This window comes from Chlorocebus sabaeus, chromosome 13 (assembly GCF_047675955.1).
Source record: "Chlorocebus sabaeus isolate Y175 chromosome 13, mChlSab1.0.hap1, whole genome shotgun sequence".
NCBI classification, from domain to species: domain Eukaryota; kingdom Metazoa; phylum Chordata; class Mammalia; order Primates; family Cercopithecidae; genus Chlorocebus; species Chlorocebus sabaeus.
This window is the reverse complement of record NC_132916.1, coordinates 12,719,688-12,737,937: the sequence shown is the minus strand read 5'-3', so window position 1 is coordinate 12,737,937 and position 18,250 is coordinate 12,719,688. Positions and strand designations below refer to the sequence as shown.

At 42.4% G+C, this 18,250-nt stretch overlaps 1 protein-coding gene and 1 non-coding gene across 3 annotated transcripts in view; one reads left to right on the top strand and one right to left on the bottom strand.

Annotated features, from left to right (window-relative positions):
• The window catches only part of SNX9 (sorting nexin 9), a 123,636-nt gene extending 105,649 nt beyond the window's left edge, over positions 1 to 17,987 (top strand). For both annotated transcript variants that reach the window (XM_038001141.2, XM_008007691.3), the window contains exons 12-18: positions 374 to 477; positions 3,965 to 4,042; positions 9,097 to 9,173; positions 10,903 to 10,992; positions 12,091 to 12,205; positions 14,346 to 14,437; positions 16,254 to 17,987. In XM_038001141.2, the coding sequence (XP_037857069.1) occupies positions 374 to 477; positions 3,965 to 4,042; positions 9,097 to 9,173; positions 10,903 to 10,992; positions 12,091 to 12,205; positions 14,346 to 14,437; positions 16,254 to 16,301 (604 nt within the window). In that variant the 3' untranslated portion in view covers positions 16,302 to 17,987. The remainder of the gene's footprint in view (positions 1 to 373; positions 478 to 3,964; positions 4,043 to 9,096; positions 9,174 to 10,902; positions 10,993 to 12,090; positions 12,206 to 14,345; positions 14,438 to 16,253) is intronic.
• On the bottom strand, positions 6,028 to 6,086 carry LOC119625485 (U7 small nuclear RNA). The gene has a single exon (XR_005241679.1). It is a non-coding gene; the product is annotated as a U7 small nuclear RNA (small nuclear RNA).
• Positions 17,988 to 18,250: the final 263 nt, after the last annotated feature.

Here is an 18,250-nt window from a genome sequence, read left to right as displayed (position 1 = left end):
CACCGAGTACTTGGAATGAACGGCCAGTTAGCATTAGCAACCCCTATTATTCTTTTATAGATTTGATGGTCCCCCCAGTGATTGGAATTTTCCTAAATAAGATAGTCAATAAATTATTTTATTTATTTTAGAATAATTTTAAAATTCACAAAGAATTGTAGAGGCAGAAAGGAAGCAAAGTTAAAATATAAATCACCGCTTTTTACGTAGTTCTTTAAATGTCTGCATCAAGCCTGTATTTAAGGCTAACTTAGTGAAAGGGGAGTTGTTATCGTGCAAGGAAACAGGTGCCTGTGGGTACGTTTGGCCTGAGTGTCCCCACAGCAGTGCTTTTCCTCCTGCTTATGTGACTGACGGCTGCCTTCGCCCACAGAGAGCAGAAGTGCGAGGCTGTGGGGAAGTTCACCAAGGCCATGGATGACGGCGTGAAGGAGCTGCTGACGGTGGGGCAGGAGCACTGGAAGCGCTGCACGGGGCGTAAGTCCACTCCTTACAGCGCACTGGGCTCGTAGGGGGTGATGCAGGCTCAGTTTTATGTCCCTTATCATAGAAGGGAACCTGCTGCCTCAAACAGAAGTGTATTTGGTGGACAGCAGTAATGTCCCTCCTATGATTCTGTTTAATCTCACTTCACCCGAGTTAAACCATAGAAAATTGACTAACAAAGCCAGGTTAAGAAATCTCATAAGGAGCACCATGTTCACTTAATTAGTTCCAGTAATTTGGGGCTTTATAATCTTTGGAAAATTAATCATTTTTGCATGTTTTGAGAGTGCTTGTAGTTATTCTTAGTCTCATGATTTTGTTTTTTAATCTTCATCCATTTGGTAAGATGTTGTATATTTGACTAAAGCCATAGTGTTTAGAAAAACCAGTATAGTTAGTAGTAAAAATATGTCAGAGCAGAAGCACTGCTGAGGGGAGAGTGTCACTGTCAGTCACGGCTTTCTGCCCACTCTGCCGTGTCCCTAAGAACTTCCTGCCTCCCTCCTCCTCTTTGGTTTGTAGGCTTTCATTCTGCTGAAGGTTTTTCCTGTATTCCCCAGAACTGTGCAGCTCTGTCGCCACACATGTGGCCCAGGATAGATAAACAGTCACGTATCCAGCTGTGGGGCTAATGCTGCGGGCTGCTGCCCTGTTACACCCACAGGCTCAGAGGCTGCAGAATGACTTATCAGGCCCTGAAATGCTGGGATCGCACTGCTGTCCAGTGCGCAGATGTCTTTGACTCCCTTAGAGTCCTAGGACTTCTCTCCTTTATATCTGGTCTGCCCTTATTGCTATGTCTTAACCTCTGGAGAAAAGGGCCTTCTAATTATCACTAAGAATTTTCTGGCCTTCACTTCATAACACCGTACAGGAATATTGGTTGTATTCAGTTTAAAAAAAAATGTTTTATATTTTGAATTATGAGTAATATATACCTACTTTTATATCGGCCTTTGATGCTCAGCATAGGAAAGGGATCTGTTCTTGTAATGATTTTTTTAAAGGTGATATTTTTACGCTAAAAAGGGAAAACAATTTGAAATCCAATAATAATTTTAAAGAGCAGGAAACTAAATATGGAGTGACTCGTAGATGAATTAATAAGATAGCACAGCAAAGACAATGCCAGTATTACTATTCGATCCAGATCTGAAAATCCAAAGCCTTACATCAGAAATCAGTAAACTATGGTCTGAGCGCCAAATTTGGCTTGCCACTTATTTTGTAAATAAAGTTTTGTTGGAACACACCCATGCCTGTTTATTTGTCTATTGTCTTTGGCTACATTTGTGTCATAATGGTCGAGTTGAGTAGTTTCAACAAAAACCTGTGACTCCATAAAGCCTAAAACGTTTACTATCTGGCACTTTGCAGAGGAAGTTTACCAGGCCCTGTCTTACCTCAACCATTGGCCAATGCTACCTCTACCTCTTCCTCTACTAGCGGCAATACCAGTACCAGTGGTGCTTTACCATCCACATATTATACAAACAGAACAACTTGTAACATACCAACTGTTCATGCTTGAGGGGCAGACAACAGGAATAACAGTTGTTTCTTTCCCATAGCAAAGAAATATGATGCTATATCCTAAATGTATAGAATTAGCCCTGAGAAAATAATGTATACAAATGCAGCATCTAGAAAACAAAACTTGTGTCAAGACTTTGGTCATAGAGGAGGACTCATGAACAAAAGGCGAATTGACATTGTTCTCTAAAGCAGAGGTCCCCAGTCCCCAGGCCATGGGCTGGTACATGGACCATTACCGCACAGCAGGAGGCAAGTGAAGCTTCATCTCTATCTCCAGGCGCTCCCCATCACTCACATACCATCTGAGCTCCGCCTCCTGTCAGATCAGCGGTGGCATTAGATTCTCATAGAAATTTGCACCCTATTGTGAGCCACGCATACACGGGATCTAGGTTGTGAGCCCTTATGAGAATCTAATGCCTGATGATCTGAGGTGGAACAGTTTCATCCCCAAACCATCCCCCCGACCCACTGTCTGTCTGTGGAAAAGTTATCCTCCATGAAACCAGTCCCTGGTGCCAGAAAGGTTGGGGACCGCTGCTCTAAAGTATAAATGAAAGAATTCAGTTCTAAAGGCAGTGAATTAATTTTGACCGTAAACTCTTGCAAGACCATCATAACACATCATTTAAATCTGTATTCTTTGAAAGCCATTTTTCCTGAGTGCAAATTTTACAATTGCGTTTTTTAAGAATATCATAAAAATTTGGGATTATGATATCTTTTAAAAAATTAAATGCCTTATGTCTAATGTCCGATCAACTCCATGTCCTGTGTAATTCACGAGGCTAAATGTAGAAAGTAGGGAATGCTGGCCTCAGGCTGCTCTTTTGTGGGGTGGGGAAAGGGATTTGACTCAGGCATCTCTCTTTCTTTTTCTCAAAATAGTTCTTTAAAATTCCTAACGTGTAGAATGAAAACTCCAGCACACACTCTGCATGGTGAACCACATGCCGGGCGCCTTTAGGTAGAGAGGCAAAACTGAGGTACCAGAGGGTGGACGATTTATTAAAATTAACGGAGCTCATGTAATTTGGATTCATGTTTCCTGATAACTGCAGCCTACAGACCTTACCTCAAATGTCTCTGGCCTAAATACTTTTTAAAGAAACATTAAAAGTTTTCTTTTTCTCCTTTAAAAACCGCAATGAGTCTTTAAATGCAAATAATGGTTTCTTTTGAAAGGCAAACAGATGCTCCATTTAAGGGGACTCCATACAAAGGCAAAGAGAGTAGTCTAAGGTGCAGAGACTCTTAGGGAGTTCTCCAAAGTGATCCCAGAATCTTAGCACCTTAGAAAGAAACCTTAGGGGTCGTTTAGTGAAATCATCTCTTCATACAGATGAGAAAACTCAGATCCCTCTTCCCTGGTCCTGCGATGTCTGACTGTTGTGTTTTCCTCCACACCTTGTTGCTTTCAGTCTTTGGTGGTCATGGTTTGCAAATGGTCATTTATGCACCCGTAGCAGAGTGGGAAAGTCTGCGTGTTTGGAATCACAAGTCCGCATCCAGCATTTATTAGCCGTGTGACCTTGGGCAAGTCAGTTATCTGAGTCTCACTTTCCTGATCCTGTCCGTGATGAGGATGGTGGCTCTGCATCTGGTAGAGGGGCTAATGTGACGCTCGAGCGCAGTGTCGCTGGAAGTACTTTGTAAGCTAGAAACCATCTAAAGGAGCTTCCATCTCACTTGCCTCTCATTTGGTGAATGAGAATGTAGGAGTGACTGTCAGTAATAATAGCATCCACCTTTAACTGAACAGTCAATTAAAAATAATCGAAAGAAATCAGTTGAAAAAATCACTTTTGAAACAATATTTTATGAAGGAATATAGACTATTTTGAATCACTTCCAACGTTATCATAATCACTTTTAGGAAATAGTTTAATCCCATTTCAGTTTGCTCAGAAGACTAATCAGTTTATTCCTTTTTCTCTTTCAGCATTGCCCAAGGAGTATCAGAAGATAGGAAAGGCCTTGCAGAGTTTGGCCACAGTGTTCAGTTCTAGCGGCTATCAAGGTATGTCTTTCTTCATTCATCCAGTGGGCCTTTAGAGCCTTATCCAGACCTGTTGCCTGCAGACGCTAACTCCCTCCTCAGTGAAGCACCCTGGTTGTTGGTGTGTAAATTGGCTAGGCTGCTGCACTAAGGACTTTTGCACCCTCATCCTAGGACTTTTGAGAAAAGCCAAAGGTTGTTATAATTTGTATTTTCTTGCTAGCTTGTTCGCCTTTTTTTGCTCTCAGGTGTAGCATTTTTGTTTCAACGCCATCAGTTTCATTTCTCTGCCAAGTCTTCCTGTTAACAGAGGCCAGATCTGGCTGGGCACAGTGGCTCACACCTATAATTCCAACACTTTGGGAGGCTGAGGCGGGCAAATCACTTGAGTACAGGAGTTTGAGACCAGGCTGGGCAACATGGTGAGACCCCCATCTCTACAAAAAATCAAAAATTAGCTGGGTGTGGTGGTGCATACAGGTAGTCCCAGCTATTTGGGAGGCTGAGGTGGGAGGATCACTTAAGTCCAGGAGGCAGAGGTTGCACTGAGCCGTGATCTTACCGGTGCACTCCAGCCTGGGTGACAGAGCAAGACCCTGTCTCAAAAAAACAAAAGCCAGATTTCATCAAGGCCATTTCAAGGAAAAATATTTGACCAACTAGCAAGTGTGTGTTGCCTGTTTTCTCCTTAACTCATAACTGTTTCAGCTTACCCTATAAATATGTATCTTACCCATGGAATTTAGAGTTCACGGTTTACATTGGCAGCACTTAATGAGTACAAGTTAGCTCTTTTTATTAAAAGGAAAAAGAGCCCAGGCAACATAAGGAGACCCCATCTCTACAAAGAAATAATAAAAATTAGCCAGGCATGGTGTCGCACACCTGTAGTCTCAGCTGTTCTGGAGGCTGAAGCAGGAGGATCGCTTGAGCCCAGGAGGTTGAGGCTATGGTGTGCCATGATCACACCACTGCACTCCAATATGAGCAGCAGAGTGAGACCCCACCCATCTCAATGAGAAGAAAAAAAAAAAAAAATGAAAAGGCATTTGTCAGCTAGGTGGCACCTATTAAATCTGTTATCTCCTGTCACAGAAGTGATAGAATTGGTACAGGTGTTGGTCCTGATACTCAGGGTGGACAGTGCTTTGGATGTCAGTTTCTGAATATTTTAATGATAAACTAACAAGAAATTAGTTTCTCACCAGAATGTAAGATTTAGGGCTCCCACATGGGAATAGTTCTCATTGCCCTGGCCTTACCATGTCTTACAGTTGACACTTTTAGACCAGAAGCGGTCTTTGAGGTCTAGACTAGCAACTCAAGGCCAGAACAGAGAAGCATCTTGGCCCAGGTAACAAGTGGGTGATGGAAGAGCTGAGATGAGAGCCACGCCCATTGCTTAGGGAGGAGGCAGATGCCTTGGAGCCCTTTTAGCATGGTGGCTCTGTGATGCCCCAACAGGGTGAGAACACTTGTCCTAGAGATGCTGGAATTTTGGCCAGTTGGTCCTGATGCTTTCTTACATGTCAGAACTCAGCTGCAATCTGCCTTCCTTACAGCCCTCTTACTGTTCTTCAGCCTAGCCCATAGCTTCCCACTGTCACCTCTTAGGCCACAGAAGTCCCTGTGGGAGAACCAGCTCTGCATTTGAGGCTCCTCCAGCTTCCCGTGCCTCGTGCTAGCCCACATGCCCCCGGGAAGCCCATCACGTCGCGGGGCAGGGCGCACCCTTTTCTGAATTTAGTTGATTTGAATTTCTTCATTTTCATGGTGCTTCAGTGAGAGAAAAGCATGACTTTTTTAGTTGATTTGGTATTTTTGTATTATGGCAAGAGCAGTAGTTTCCTGCGGTGTCCATATCCTAATTGAAAATAGAAGCCCCACAATTACCCCTTTAGTAACTTCAGAATTTGTTGCTGGGATCCCCAGTAATTTGGAGTCACGTAGAAACCTTAGAAACAATGTTGAACTGAATCATACATTTTGTTGTTGTTGTTGCAGAGAGAGGTTTCCTGCAACCTGGAAAACCTGCTAGACAAATTCTAAAAGAGCTATAACACTGAATCATAGAATTTTAAAATAGCAATTCACTTCTTTTCCTGGGAAGTGCTAGAAGAGACAAAGATACCACTAACTATTCATGAAATATGTTGTTATTAGTAGAGGATACAGGTAATTGAACCAAAAGTCTTGAAAAGAGGGGGAAAAGAAGACAGTTGGTAATCTGGGACATGGTTTCTAAAAAGTTCTTCAATTACTTTGTGCTGTAAGTCTTTTCATATGTTACTCATCCTCATAAAAATATGGTAGAATTCACCTACCTTCAAAGTGATCAGATCCTCTCCAGAGTTGATAGTCTGTGTAATTTTAGCCTGAAGCAGCATAGAAGTAAGGAAACATAATGATATGGAGCAAGGTGGAGTAGAAAAGGATGCCGGTGGCAGCAGGGGTGAGGCAGCACAGCAGCAGGGGCAGCCTGGGGAGAAGGTGGGCCGCAGAGCGTGAACCTGAGACACTGTGCCCGGCTCCACAGGCTCATCCATGGGCTCCCCACTGGGAGCTGCCTCGTGATCCTTTAACATTTTCCTGACTGTAATTGTCAATACATAATTAAATATTCATATTGCAGATACCACTTTTTCAAGTATTAAAAATACTCAATGTATGTTTTATGTTGAATATCATTCTACTTAAGATACTATTTTAAGGAAGCATTCAAGTTCCTGTTGACTGGCTTTTCTCCCATCACAAAGGACAGTGGTCAGCAGTGTTGAGTACTGTGTCTCATCACATCCACTTGCTCAGATGTGTTGGTGTCTTTGAGCAGTGCTATACTATGCGATCTTGCAATAATGTAAATGAGTTTGAATCCTAGGAATATTCTGATTATAGTAAAAATAACTTCCAGTGCTCCTTTAACAGTTCATGTACTAACTTGAAATAATATAGACTGTTAGCATGGCCCCTGCACAAAACCGTGAAACATTGCGTATTGTTATGGATGATCATATGGAAATATAAGTGATAAAAATTCTTAAATGATTATGGGGGAGGAGAGAGACTTGGAAGGTAAACTTCTGATTATATCTTGTTTTGTAGAGTTGACTTTGGAATAATGTGAATGCTTTACATAATTATTAGAAAACAAATTTAAATCAAAATGGAAAAAAATTCCTAATCAAAAGCAAAATAAAACAAATGACTTGATACATCAAGATGAAGGCATAGCACACAGAGGAATTATTTCAAAGCACCTTAAAATGGCATTTTATATGCCCCCAGGAGCAGATGCCTCAAGGTCAGGAAGACTATAAGAATGTTAGTTATTTTCACTAAACGTGTAGTCAATATCATGTTGGTATTGTTAATCTAAAATTTCTAAAACTGTTTTCATATTGTAGGATAAATCAAATATGTAATTATGTTACTGTTGTTAGCAATTAAGATTTTTAAAATAAAGTTTTAAAATAAATGAAGAAAACCCCTAAAGTCATAAATTTGCTTTGGAAACATCAGTGTGAGCTCATTATGTGTTTTCCCTCTTAAAAAAGTAAAAAAAAAAAAAATTTTTTTTTAAATATATATACACACAATTTGCCTTTCTGTTAAAGCCCTAGAAACAATTACCCAATCCAGTAGCAAGAAGCGTTCCCTGGCACCAATCATAAGGTTCACTTCCTACCACAATGAACCAGGGTTCCTATCAAAAGACTTAAATACCAATTGGAAGAGCCTACCACTGGCCAAAGAAAAGAAAATTTGAGTATTAGTGAAAATGATAATTAATGCGGAATGAAGTATATCAAATATTTTTAAATCCAGAATTATAAAGATGCTTTTTAAGAAATTAATCTCAGTTACTTTTAGAGAATGGTAGGGGATTAACTCATTACTTTGAAAACTGTAAAGAGAAAAAAGAATTAAGCACTTAACATGCTTTTCCTATTCAAACTCTACCTCTGGGTAACCAGAATATTATTGATAGAGGAAAGTTGATCCTTATGGAAATATTTCAGCCAATAAAGAAGGAATGGTAGAAATAGAATAACACTGTTTTGCAAACTCATACTAAAATAAAAGATCCTTGGCCAGGTGCGGTGGCTCACGCCTGTAATCCCAGCACTTTGGGAGGCCGAGGTGGGTGGATCACCTGAGGTCAGGAGTTCGAGACAAGCCTGGCCAACACAGTGAAACCACATCTCTACTGAAAACACAAAAAATTAGCTGGGTGTGGTGGCAGGTGCCTGTAGTCCCAGCTACTCGGGAGGCTGAGGCAGGAGAATGGTGTGAACCTGGGAGGCGGAGCTTGCAGTGAGCTGAGATCGCGCCACTGCACTCCAGCCTGGGCAACAGAGCAAGACTCTGTCTCAAAAAAGAAAAAAATAATAATAAAATAAAAGATCCAGACAATGGTCATTCTAGATAACGATCATTTTCTAACATTCTAAGAGTAGAAATAACTGGAACTGGTGGCGTGTGACTCTGATCAGGCCTCTAGGTCTAATAGCTAGTGTAAAGAGAATACAGGGACAGAGGAGTGTGTGAAATATCACCAGAGATGCAGCCAGCAGCATCCAGAATGCAGGCACCAAGGCACACAACAAGTTCAACACCCCACGAAAAGAAACGTGCAGGGAAAAAAGGGGCCAAGGGAGAAGAATCCACAGAGTTAAGAAACGCATCAGTTCTGTGCTGTGTGGACCTTTACATCCTGATTCAAGCAGCCAGCTCGCCCTGAGAGGCCTCATTATAGCAGAGTGACAGTCTCGTCTTAGGTGTCATAATGGTACTGCCTCATGTTTTAGAGTCCTCATCTGTTAGGCAGGATTGATGGATGAGATACTGATATCCGGTGAAAGCGGGTCGGGGTGTAGATGAACACAGGCTGGCAAGAGCTGCCAGTGGGGAAGGCAGACGGTGGGTGATGGGCATTCATTCTGTTCCCACTAGTTTTGAAAATGTTTGAAAGTTTGTATAATAAAATTTACCAATAAAATCAATAATAAAATTTTTAACAAGTAAAAAGAAAATATGTATAACTTATAACCACTGATAAAATTGATCATTTTCAGGTGAAACAGATCTCAATGATGCAATAACAGAAGCAGGAAAGACTTATGAAGAAATTGCCAGTCTCGTGGCAGAACAGGTACTAACATAATCACACAATTCCAGTTACGATTTGATGCTGTCTAGTCCACATATTTGATTTAAAACATGTTTTAAGACAAACTTCCCAAATAAGTACCCTCCTCTTTTCTGTTTCTGGGTATCTTTGTTAATTGTATTTAATCATGGTTTCTTAGATTAAGACAAAGTGGATGGATAAATTTGTCATCAAGAAATCTAAATAGGCCAGGCACAGTGGCTCACAACTGTAATCTGGCACTTTGAGAGGCCAAGGCAGGTGAATTTCTTGAGTCCAGGAGTTCGAGACCAGCCTGGGCAACACAGTGAACCCAAAAAAATCAGCCGGGTGTAGTGGTGTATGCCTGTAGTCCCAGCTACTCGGGAGACTGAGGTAGGAGGATCGCTTGAGCCCGGGCAGTCGAGGCTGCAGTGAGCCGAGATCATACCACTGCACTTTAGCCTGGGTGACACAGTGAGACCCTGTCTCAGAAGAAAAGAAATCTAAATGAGTGTACCCCAGTATTGATGCCTCTGATCTGTTCTTAGCCATCAGGGGATTCTAATGAACAGGAAAGAACGCTGGCTCAGATCTGTATGGACCATTGCTTAGCCTCTCTGAGCTGTGGTTTCCTCATCTGTTAATCTGCAGTGGTAGTGCCTACCCTATGTGGTTCTCAAGATTTAACAGCTCATTAAAAAAAAAAAACACCTGCTACAGTCCCCAGGACAGGGCAGGTTCTTGTCGTAGCTACATAGCTTTTATTGGAATCTTTAGTACCCCAATTTCAGGTTTGTTTGTTTTTGTTTTTTTTTTTTGAGACGGAGTCTTGCTGTGTCACCCAGGCTGGAGTGCAGTGGCCGGATCTCAGCTCACTGCAAGCTACGCTTCCCGGATTTACGCCATTCTCCTGCCTTAGCCTCCCGAGTAGCTGGGACTACAGGCGCCCGCCACCTCGCCTGGCTAGGTTTTTGTATTTTTTTAGTAGAGACGAGGTTTTACCGTATTAGCCAGGATGGTCTTGATCTCCTGACCTTGTGATCTGCCCGTCTCGGCCTCCCAAAGTGCTGGGATTACAGGCTTGAGCCATCGCTCCTGGCTGGTTTTTTTTTTTTTTTTTAGGTAACAGATAATAAGTTCCCTTAAGAAGAATCTAAGTTATTTTCTAATCCCTTAATTAAAAAAAATTTTTTTTCAGATGACTTAAAGCTATGTTTATGGATGCACACATGTGTACACACACTAATGTAGTTATGGGCTACTTTGCTAATACTTCTAAAAATGCATTCATTTTAGAGATGTGAGTAACATAGCTATTAAAATTACAATTCAGAAAAATTGAAAAATTTAAAATTGCCACTTAAAATGATTACTGGGTGTTTTAGTAACATTTTTACATTCTCTGCTCATATTTAGAAGTTAAACTACAGCGACTCATTTGTTTGTATGTAAACCTGCAGCATTAGCTGAACTTCCTTCCTTCATGGTGGTATATTTTGGGCCACGACAAAATAATTTTACAAACCAACTTAAAAATTACATGATGTATTGTCATTTTCTTTACAACATATGAGTCAAAGAAAGGCAGTCTTGGGAGCTACTTTCTTTTAGAAAAAGTGATCTGAATGCTTAACACTCAGTAATTTAGTGTAGCACATGCAGGATTTACAGTCTTTGCATATAATGGTTCTCTTTTCCTTGATTTTCGGAATTTCTCTGCTAGTAACAATCAGCTTGTATCTTGTTATAGCCAAAGAAAGATCTCCATTTCCTGATGGAATGTAATCACGAGTATAAAGGTTTTCTTGGCTGCTTCCCTGACATCATTGGCACTCACAAGGTAACCTGATTGTAGACATTTACAGAGGACAACAGCAGGTGAAGCAGGCAGACATGCACAGTAGTACTGGTTTTATATGTTTATCTTTATTATTAAAGAAGAATCTGTAATTCCCATTAGAAAGGTTTTGTAACTGAATTTTAAAATTGGTTTGGGGTGTTCTCACATAATGAATTCTGGTTTTCTCTCCCTTTTTAAAAAGTCTGTACATCACCTCAGGCATGAGTTGTGAGTATTTTATGTCAACCATAGTAGTCTAGTATATTGTGATATACTTGGATTTGTTAGGAAAATGTCTGCAAAGGGCTGGTCTGTGATCTTAACAGTCCTGGCATGTGGCCATGTTAGCATTCTGCTTTATAACTTAAATATCATGAAGGGGTACTATAGGTAAATTAGGTTTGTACAACCTCAGATAACTTAATATAAATCTCAGAACAATTAGCTTGTTGTCGAAATGTATGCCAGCAGCATCCGAGTTGTAGGCCTGGAGCCTCATTAATGCATGAGTATAGAGTTGTTCTTTCCAGACAGTCCTAAATAACGAGCAGCATGATGATACTGGAGTGAGAAATGTTTGGCAGCCTTTCCAGCCACTTCCATCTAAGTCTTTAAATGGATTCAGCGCCTCTTAAAAAATCAAAGGAAAGCCCAGGACTTACAATCAGCACACTTAGGCACTCGCTTATAAAATATTCTGTTGTATAAAAGAAGAGAGAGAAAGTGCCTGTGTGCGCACGCTGCCCTGGACCTAGGCACGTGACTTTCAAAACCTGCTAATGCCTGATTTCCATTATGTGCTACTCTTCAAATGGCACCGGCTTCTGAATATTATGGAGATGGTGTGCTATTTGCTTTTCTCTCTTGTTGTAGCATAAAACTGTTCATTTTAGCTTAGTGACATTTTTTCAAGAATAGCAGCCTTTTTGCTTCCAAGGGACTTGAAGGAAGTTAAATTTAGATGCTTTCCTCTCTTCTTGTTTTGTGGAGGTATTTCCTGTTCAGTAGCAAATCAGTTACAGAATATATTAGCATTGTTGTATTTTAATGACTGATCATTTCAGCTTTATTCATACTGTTGTGTTTTGTATTTCACAGGGAGCCATAGAAAAAGTGAAAGAAAGTGACAAACTCGTTGCCACAAGTAAAATCACCCCACAAGACAAACAGAACATGGTGAAGAGAGTCAGCACCATGTCTTACGCATTGCAAGGTAAGATGAAAGGGTCCTTACGAGGTGCTGGTGGAGGTTTTTTTTTTCCCCAGCAAAGTTTCCCTTGCTAGAGAAATCCAGATGTGAGCGTCTGATAAGTAATTGAGACGCTTGTGAGCCCCTTGTTTGCAGGATCCCAGTGCTAATGAAAGTCTGTAATATTTATTTAATTTTTTACCTGTCCACCTTATCTAACTGTGAATGACAGCTTGATTAAAACTGCACATTTTATTATTTCTGAGAGACATTGAAGATTCCTTTTGCAATCTGTGATATCATAATGCTCTATTAAATGCCAGAGCTCAGCTTTTAGCAGTCTGTAACCTGCATGCCTTGGGATCATGGAATGTGAAGGGGTTTGGGTATGTCATTTTAGGCACAGTTTTTTTGTGTTTAAAAAAAAACAAAAAAGACATGAATTTGTATAGGTTTGAGTGTTTTTGAGCAGATGAGAGCAGCAGGTGGATTTTTCCCATTGGCGGATGGGTGGATGGCATTTGCATGGGCAAAGAATGGAGAGCGTGTTCTGTTAGGAACAAAAGCCACAAAATCGTGGTGCTAGATTGTGTCATGGGCGTGAAAGAGTAAAACGTACTTAGAGGTTATTGGGAAATAAATTTTGATTGTGAAAGAACTTGAAAACTCTAGACTTGATGTGGGCATTAAGAAGCCGTTAAAAGGGAGTTAAAAAAAAAATCAATCTTCAAGGGAGAAGGATTTGCTGGTTATGGAGAGGAGATTGGAAAATGCAGACACTGTCCAAGAGCCCAACCAGAAGACCATCACTGTTGTAGTCTGAGCTTTGAGGACCTAAAGATGTGGTACTGGGGAGAAGAGAAGGAAACAGATTTGCAGGCTTTTCCAAAGAACAGCTTTCAAGACTGGGGCATTCATGGGAGAAAGAGATGGACAAGGACGTGTCCAGAGCCAAGGCCACTACAGCAAAAACGAGGAAACCTGATTGAAGTTTTGGGTTTTGAAGGGTTTGAAATGGGAAATTTGGTTTTGAACTTGTGTTTGAGGTTATCCAAATTGACAAACACAAAGCTTTGTACAACTTCAAATAACTGAATGTAAAATGTAGAACAGTGTGTGTCATGGGAATCTGTGCAGCCACTGGCTTTCTCAGCCTGGAGGGTTTGGGAGAAGGCGGAGTAGGAGGCATCCAACGGAGGCAAGGAGGCCCTCTGATGACGAAGACTCCTCCAGAGTTGGGGGTAGGGGCAGAGGGGCACAGAGGAATAAGGAATCCAGGTATTCAGCAAAGATGAAGAAAGATCTCCCTCAGCATCCAGTCCTTCTGCCCTGTGAGAGGCTGGGTTCTGATGGCGCCGCTGGTGTTCATGGACAGCAAAGCTCCCCGGACTGAGGAAGGGCCTCCCGCTGTCCCACATGCTGCCCAGCCTTTCACCAGAAACCTGCTGAAGCAATTGCTGCACAGAAGGGAGCGGGGCAGGGCCCCCAGGTGCCTCGCTAGGTCCCATGCAGACGCACTGGAAGCTGTGAACTGCAGTCATCTGTAGCGAGTATGACCAAGTAGTTTCTCTTTGATCAGTTCTGTTAGAGTAATAGCCCACATGTGGGTGATTTATCTGTATTGGATTTTATCATTTTGATTATGCAAGTCAGTGTAAGTCATTCGTGTACTGAAAAGTAATGTTTGTCATTAACCGTTTTGTTTCGTTTTGTTTGAGACAGTCTTGCTCTGTCACCCAGGCTAGAGTGCAGTAGTGCAATCTTGGCTCACTGCAACCTCCACCTCCCGAGTTCAAGCAATTCTCCTGCCTCGGCCTCCAGAGTAGCTGGGATTACAGGCACCTGTCTCCATACCCGGCTGATTTTTGTATTTTTAGTAGAGTTGGGGTTTTGCCATGCTGGCCAGGCTGGTCTTGAACTCCTGACCTCGGGTGATCTACCCACCTTGCCTCCCAAAGTGCTGGGATTGCAGATGTGAGCCACTGTGCCCAGCTCAACTTGTTTTTCTAACCCTTAGTAAAGTGATGTGCCAAGAGCTGACACTGTACCGCAGCCAACCAGATTAGGTCTGGTTGATGATTAATTGTAACTGAACAGAGAAACCAGGTGTTGCCATTTGAAAACTTGGAGGGAAAACTGATTGATGTTTTGGTTTTGGTTGTAGCTGAGATGAATCACTTTCACAGTAATCGAATCTATGATTACAACAGTGTCATCCGCCTGTACCTGGAGCAGCAAGTGCAGTTTTACGAAACGGTGAGTGGGCGTCCGCGTGCCTTTCACATGTACTTGAGGAGAGGGTTCCTGGTAAAGCACTTTGACCATGTAAAGTTAATCTGTTTGTATTCTTTAATCCTAAGTAAGAAACCAAAGGAGCCTAAATTTTGGGCAGGATATTTTTAATCTCCTAATTCTGTCTGCCCTTTGCTTTTTGGGTAACACTGGGTTAAAAAAGGTTTTCTTCTGAAGCAGGATCTTGGATGCTAGTTGCAAGGCCCCAAGACGTTCCTTATTGTGTGGCCCCTTCCCCCGTGTCACAGCCTCTCTGTGCCTCTGTGCACCAGGAACGGTTCTGAATGAGATGAGGTCACCCAGCCGTCCCTGGGGCTCCATTGGCAGCTGGAACAGGAGCCTGGCACCACACAGGAAACCAAAGGCAGCCTTTGCTTTTCATGAATGAGGTTTTCACAGTGCGCCATGGAAATTGCAGAGAAAGAAAAAAAAGTGAGACCTGGAACGGTTTTCTTCACAAAACAATAACGGAAACTTAAATTTTTCTTACCTCTGCCTAGTAATTTTGTTGTTTATCAGAAAACAAAGATCTAGTAGCATGTCCACCTCAGGCACCTGCAGGTAAGTTCTGTAATGTAGAATCCAGCTTCCACTGGCGGCCTTGCTGCCTACCCAGCTCTCCTCTGGCCATGGGATCTAAGCCATGTTCATGGGGAGTGGTTTGCAAGCCCTCTGCTCCCAGCCATACTGGTGGCCTCTGCAAACTGGACACTGCTGAAAACGCCTGTCTCCAGCAGCCAGTTCTTAAAGGAGAACTGTGCTTGATATGTACCTAACGCATATTTGTGAACTGTGTCTTGTACAGTTGGTTTGGGAGACTAACTTATGGGAGGAGCTCACCTAAACGCTGTCCTCCCTTACAGGACATGGGCCCTGTGCTCTTTAAATGCACACTTTTCCCGTCAGGTGGTGCCATTGTGGATTTGCCTTTCATTGTATATTAGAATATAACACATTACATTTGTCTGTGTGAGAAAATAATGCACGGGAAACTCAGAATTTTGATAATGTTGATTTATTGATTTTCAAGTCCAAGTATGATATAGTTATTTATGACATTGTAATTCAGAATAGAAAACCGTGTATTTCATCACTGTCTTTGCATAAACCTAAGTAGCTGATACAACATTGTCAGGTTTCCAATCTAAGTTTTATGGCACAGTAACCCTTAAGTTATTAAAATTTGTGTATGTGTTCGTGGAGCAGACATATATTGAGTGTTTCTTATATACCAAGCCCTCACTCTGGATGTTTAGCATCCAGGGATGGATAAGACAGCTGCGCCTTAAGGAGCAGGAGGCCCTGGTGCATAGACCACTGCAGCGCCTCCTTAGCTTCACAGGCAGGCTCGTGCTGTCTGCACACCCAGCAGTGACAGAGCAGGGTGTGGCCAGGGCGACACAGCCTTCAGGGGATTCTGGAAGCTCATACTCCTCCAGGAAAGGAGGGGGCTCTAGGCAAGCATGAAGGCCTGAGCCCCCAGCTCATCTGAGGAAAAGCAGGTCGTCTGGAAGCGCCGCTAGGGCAGAGGCGGGGAGCACGTGCAGACGCCCCCCGGCGGGAAGGGACCACCAGGGCCAGCTCGGGCCTCCGTGCTGCCAGTGCCATTCGGGGTTAAGGTCTCTCCAGCAGGAACGCGGGGCAGGGCTGGTGCCAGAAAGACCAGTTAAAGAATTGGAATTTGTGTAATGTTTAACTTGTTGGAGTTGTGAATAAAGAATACTGTGAGGTCGTAATGGGAGTGATATCTCAACGTTATTTTGTTTTGCTTTCTTGTCAGATTGCAGAAAAGCTGAGGCAGGCCCTCAGCCGTTTTCCGGTGATGTAGGACAGAGCGGGCCTTGAAGAGAATGCTGAGCGCTTTCTCCTGACTTGGGGCAATGCAATTCAAAACTTTTTTTCCCCTATTATTCAGAAAAAAAAGAAAACCAAAAAGAAACAGAGTTGCAAAAAACTGCATTTATTTTATTAGCCACCCTAAATGCATCAGTTATTTAGGGATGGTCTTTTGTTCATTTCCGCATCCATTATTTAAACCAGTGGAAATCGTCTCTATTTTTGGAAAGTACTTAAAAGTTACTAGAATTTTCAAGGAAAATGAGGGATTTCTCCCCACTGATATTTTACACAGAGTCATAATTTATATGTCTTATAAATTATATGTCATATAATTTATAAGTCTCCCCCAATCTTCCAGTTCTTACCTGGTGTCAGATAATTACTAATTACTTTCTTAAAAATATGAACTATGCCAGAATAAAAAATATCTATGTTTGTATATTTTTATAACTCTTTTCAGTCCTCTGGGGTTCCTATCATTGAGGGAAGTCTTTATGCCTTTCATTGCCACAGTTACGGCTCAAGTGCTTACACTTCAGGATGGAGGAGGCCGGGGGCCCCCGGGGCTGCCAGCGCCATCATGGTGTGTGGCAGGTGGACCATCCCATGTCTCTCCAGGGGGACCCCACAGCCTGGCAGATGAGCAGATACCACTGGCCACCCGTGTCCTCAGCGTCGTTTCTGATGTGTTGCTCTTATGTGAGGACCAGTGCTTTCTCTCTTTGCACTTTCTTCCTAATCATGGTTAAGGCAGGTTTTATGCCATAAAGAATACATTAGAAGAATTGAGGGACTTTTTAGAGAGTTTTGTGGCTTTGGTCTAACGGGTGAGTGGCTGTGCTCAGGAGGGCCTCGGGGGAGGGGGGCACCACATGCAGCACCCCGGAGCCTCTCGTCCCTTCTTATTCTTTGGCTGCTCCTCCGACGTGATGAGAAGGGCTGTTACGGGGATGGCACACTGCTTGGTTTGGATGGCGGGTTCGTGGCCAGTTGGTGTAATCAGCAAAGAGAAAAAGCACAGTGTAGCACCCCTGCCCTCCCCATTAGATGGAAAAGTGTAGGGACTGAGAAGGGTTGCAGCCTGAACAGCATACAGAATTCTGAGGACTCTGAGGTTGGAAAGAAAGAACAGACCAGTGCCCTTCCTGACTGCATCCGAAACTTCACACAGGATGTTTCTGAGCACCAGCACTTCAGTGAATGGCATGAAGCAAAACAGGACCTTGGCACACCGACAGCTCTAACTCAACACTGGCAGCCACCGTCTCGCTTCTGCGGAGGAGCGCTTCCGTCTCCCACAGGTGCCTTACTGCGTTCCCTCCCACCGCTTTCATTTTTCTGACCTAATGATTATGGGAAATGGAAAGTCTGGGCCAGCATCAATAAAACGACACCAAAAATAAGTAGATGAGGAAATCAAATGAATATGAGAACATTTTGTTCTTTAATATTGCGGGTTTTTGTTAATGTTTCATGAGTAATTTTCCCCACTTGATTTTTCTTCTATAAAATCCCATAGAACAATGTTTATGCTATAGCCATTTAATATATGTACAAATTGTAAAGAATATGTATAAATGTTTTACACGAATGTAAGAGCATGTAGAAGCCAACATACAAATAAATTGTTTAAAAAAAACTGTACAGTAAATTCTCAAAGCACTTTTTCAAAACACTTTTTGGCCTTTGTGTGTGATTTTTATTGTTGTTGTTAAGTGCTTTTTATTCCAGCTGCTGAAAATGGTCCAGGTAATGAATTCTTCCCCAAATCCTACTTCTTTCTGACATGAATTCATCATTTCAGTTCCATAGGTCAGTGTTGCAGTCCAGGAAGCAAATCATAACCACCTGGGAGGTGCAAGAAGCAGACACTCGCCCTGTGTCCGCCTCCCGGATATTCGGATTTGACTGGTGTGAGACAGCAGCCAGGAAAGTGAA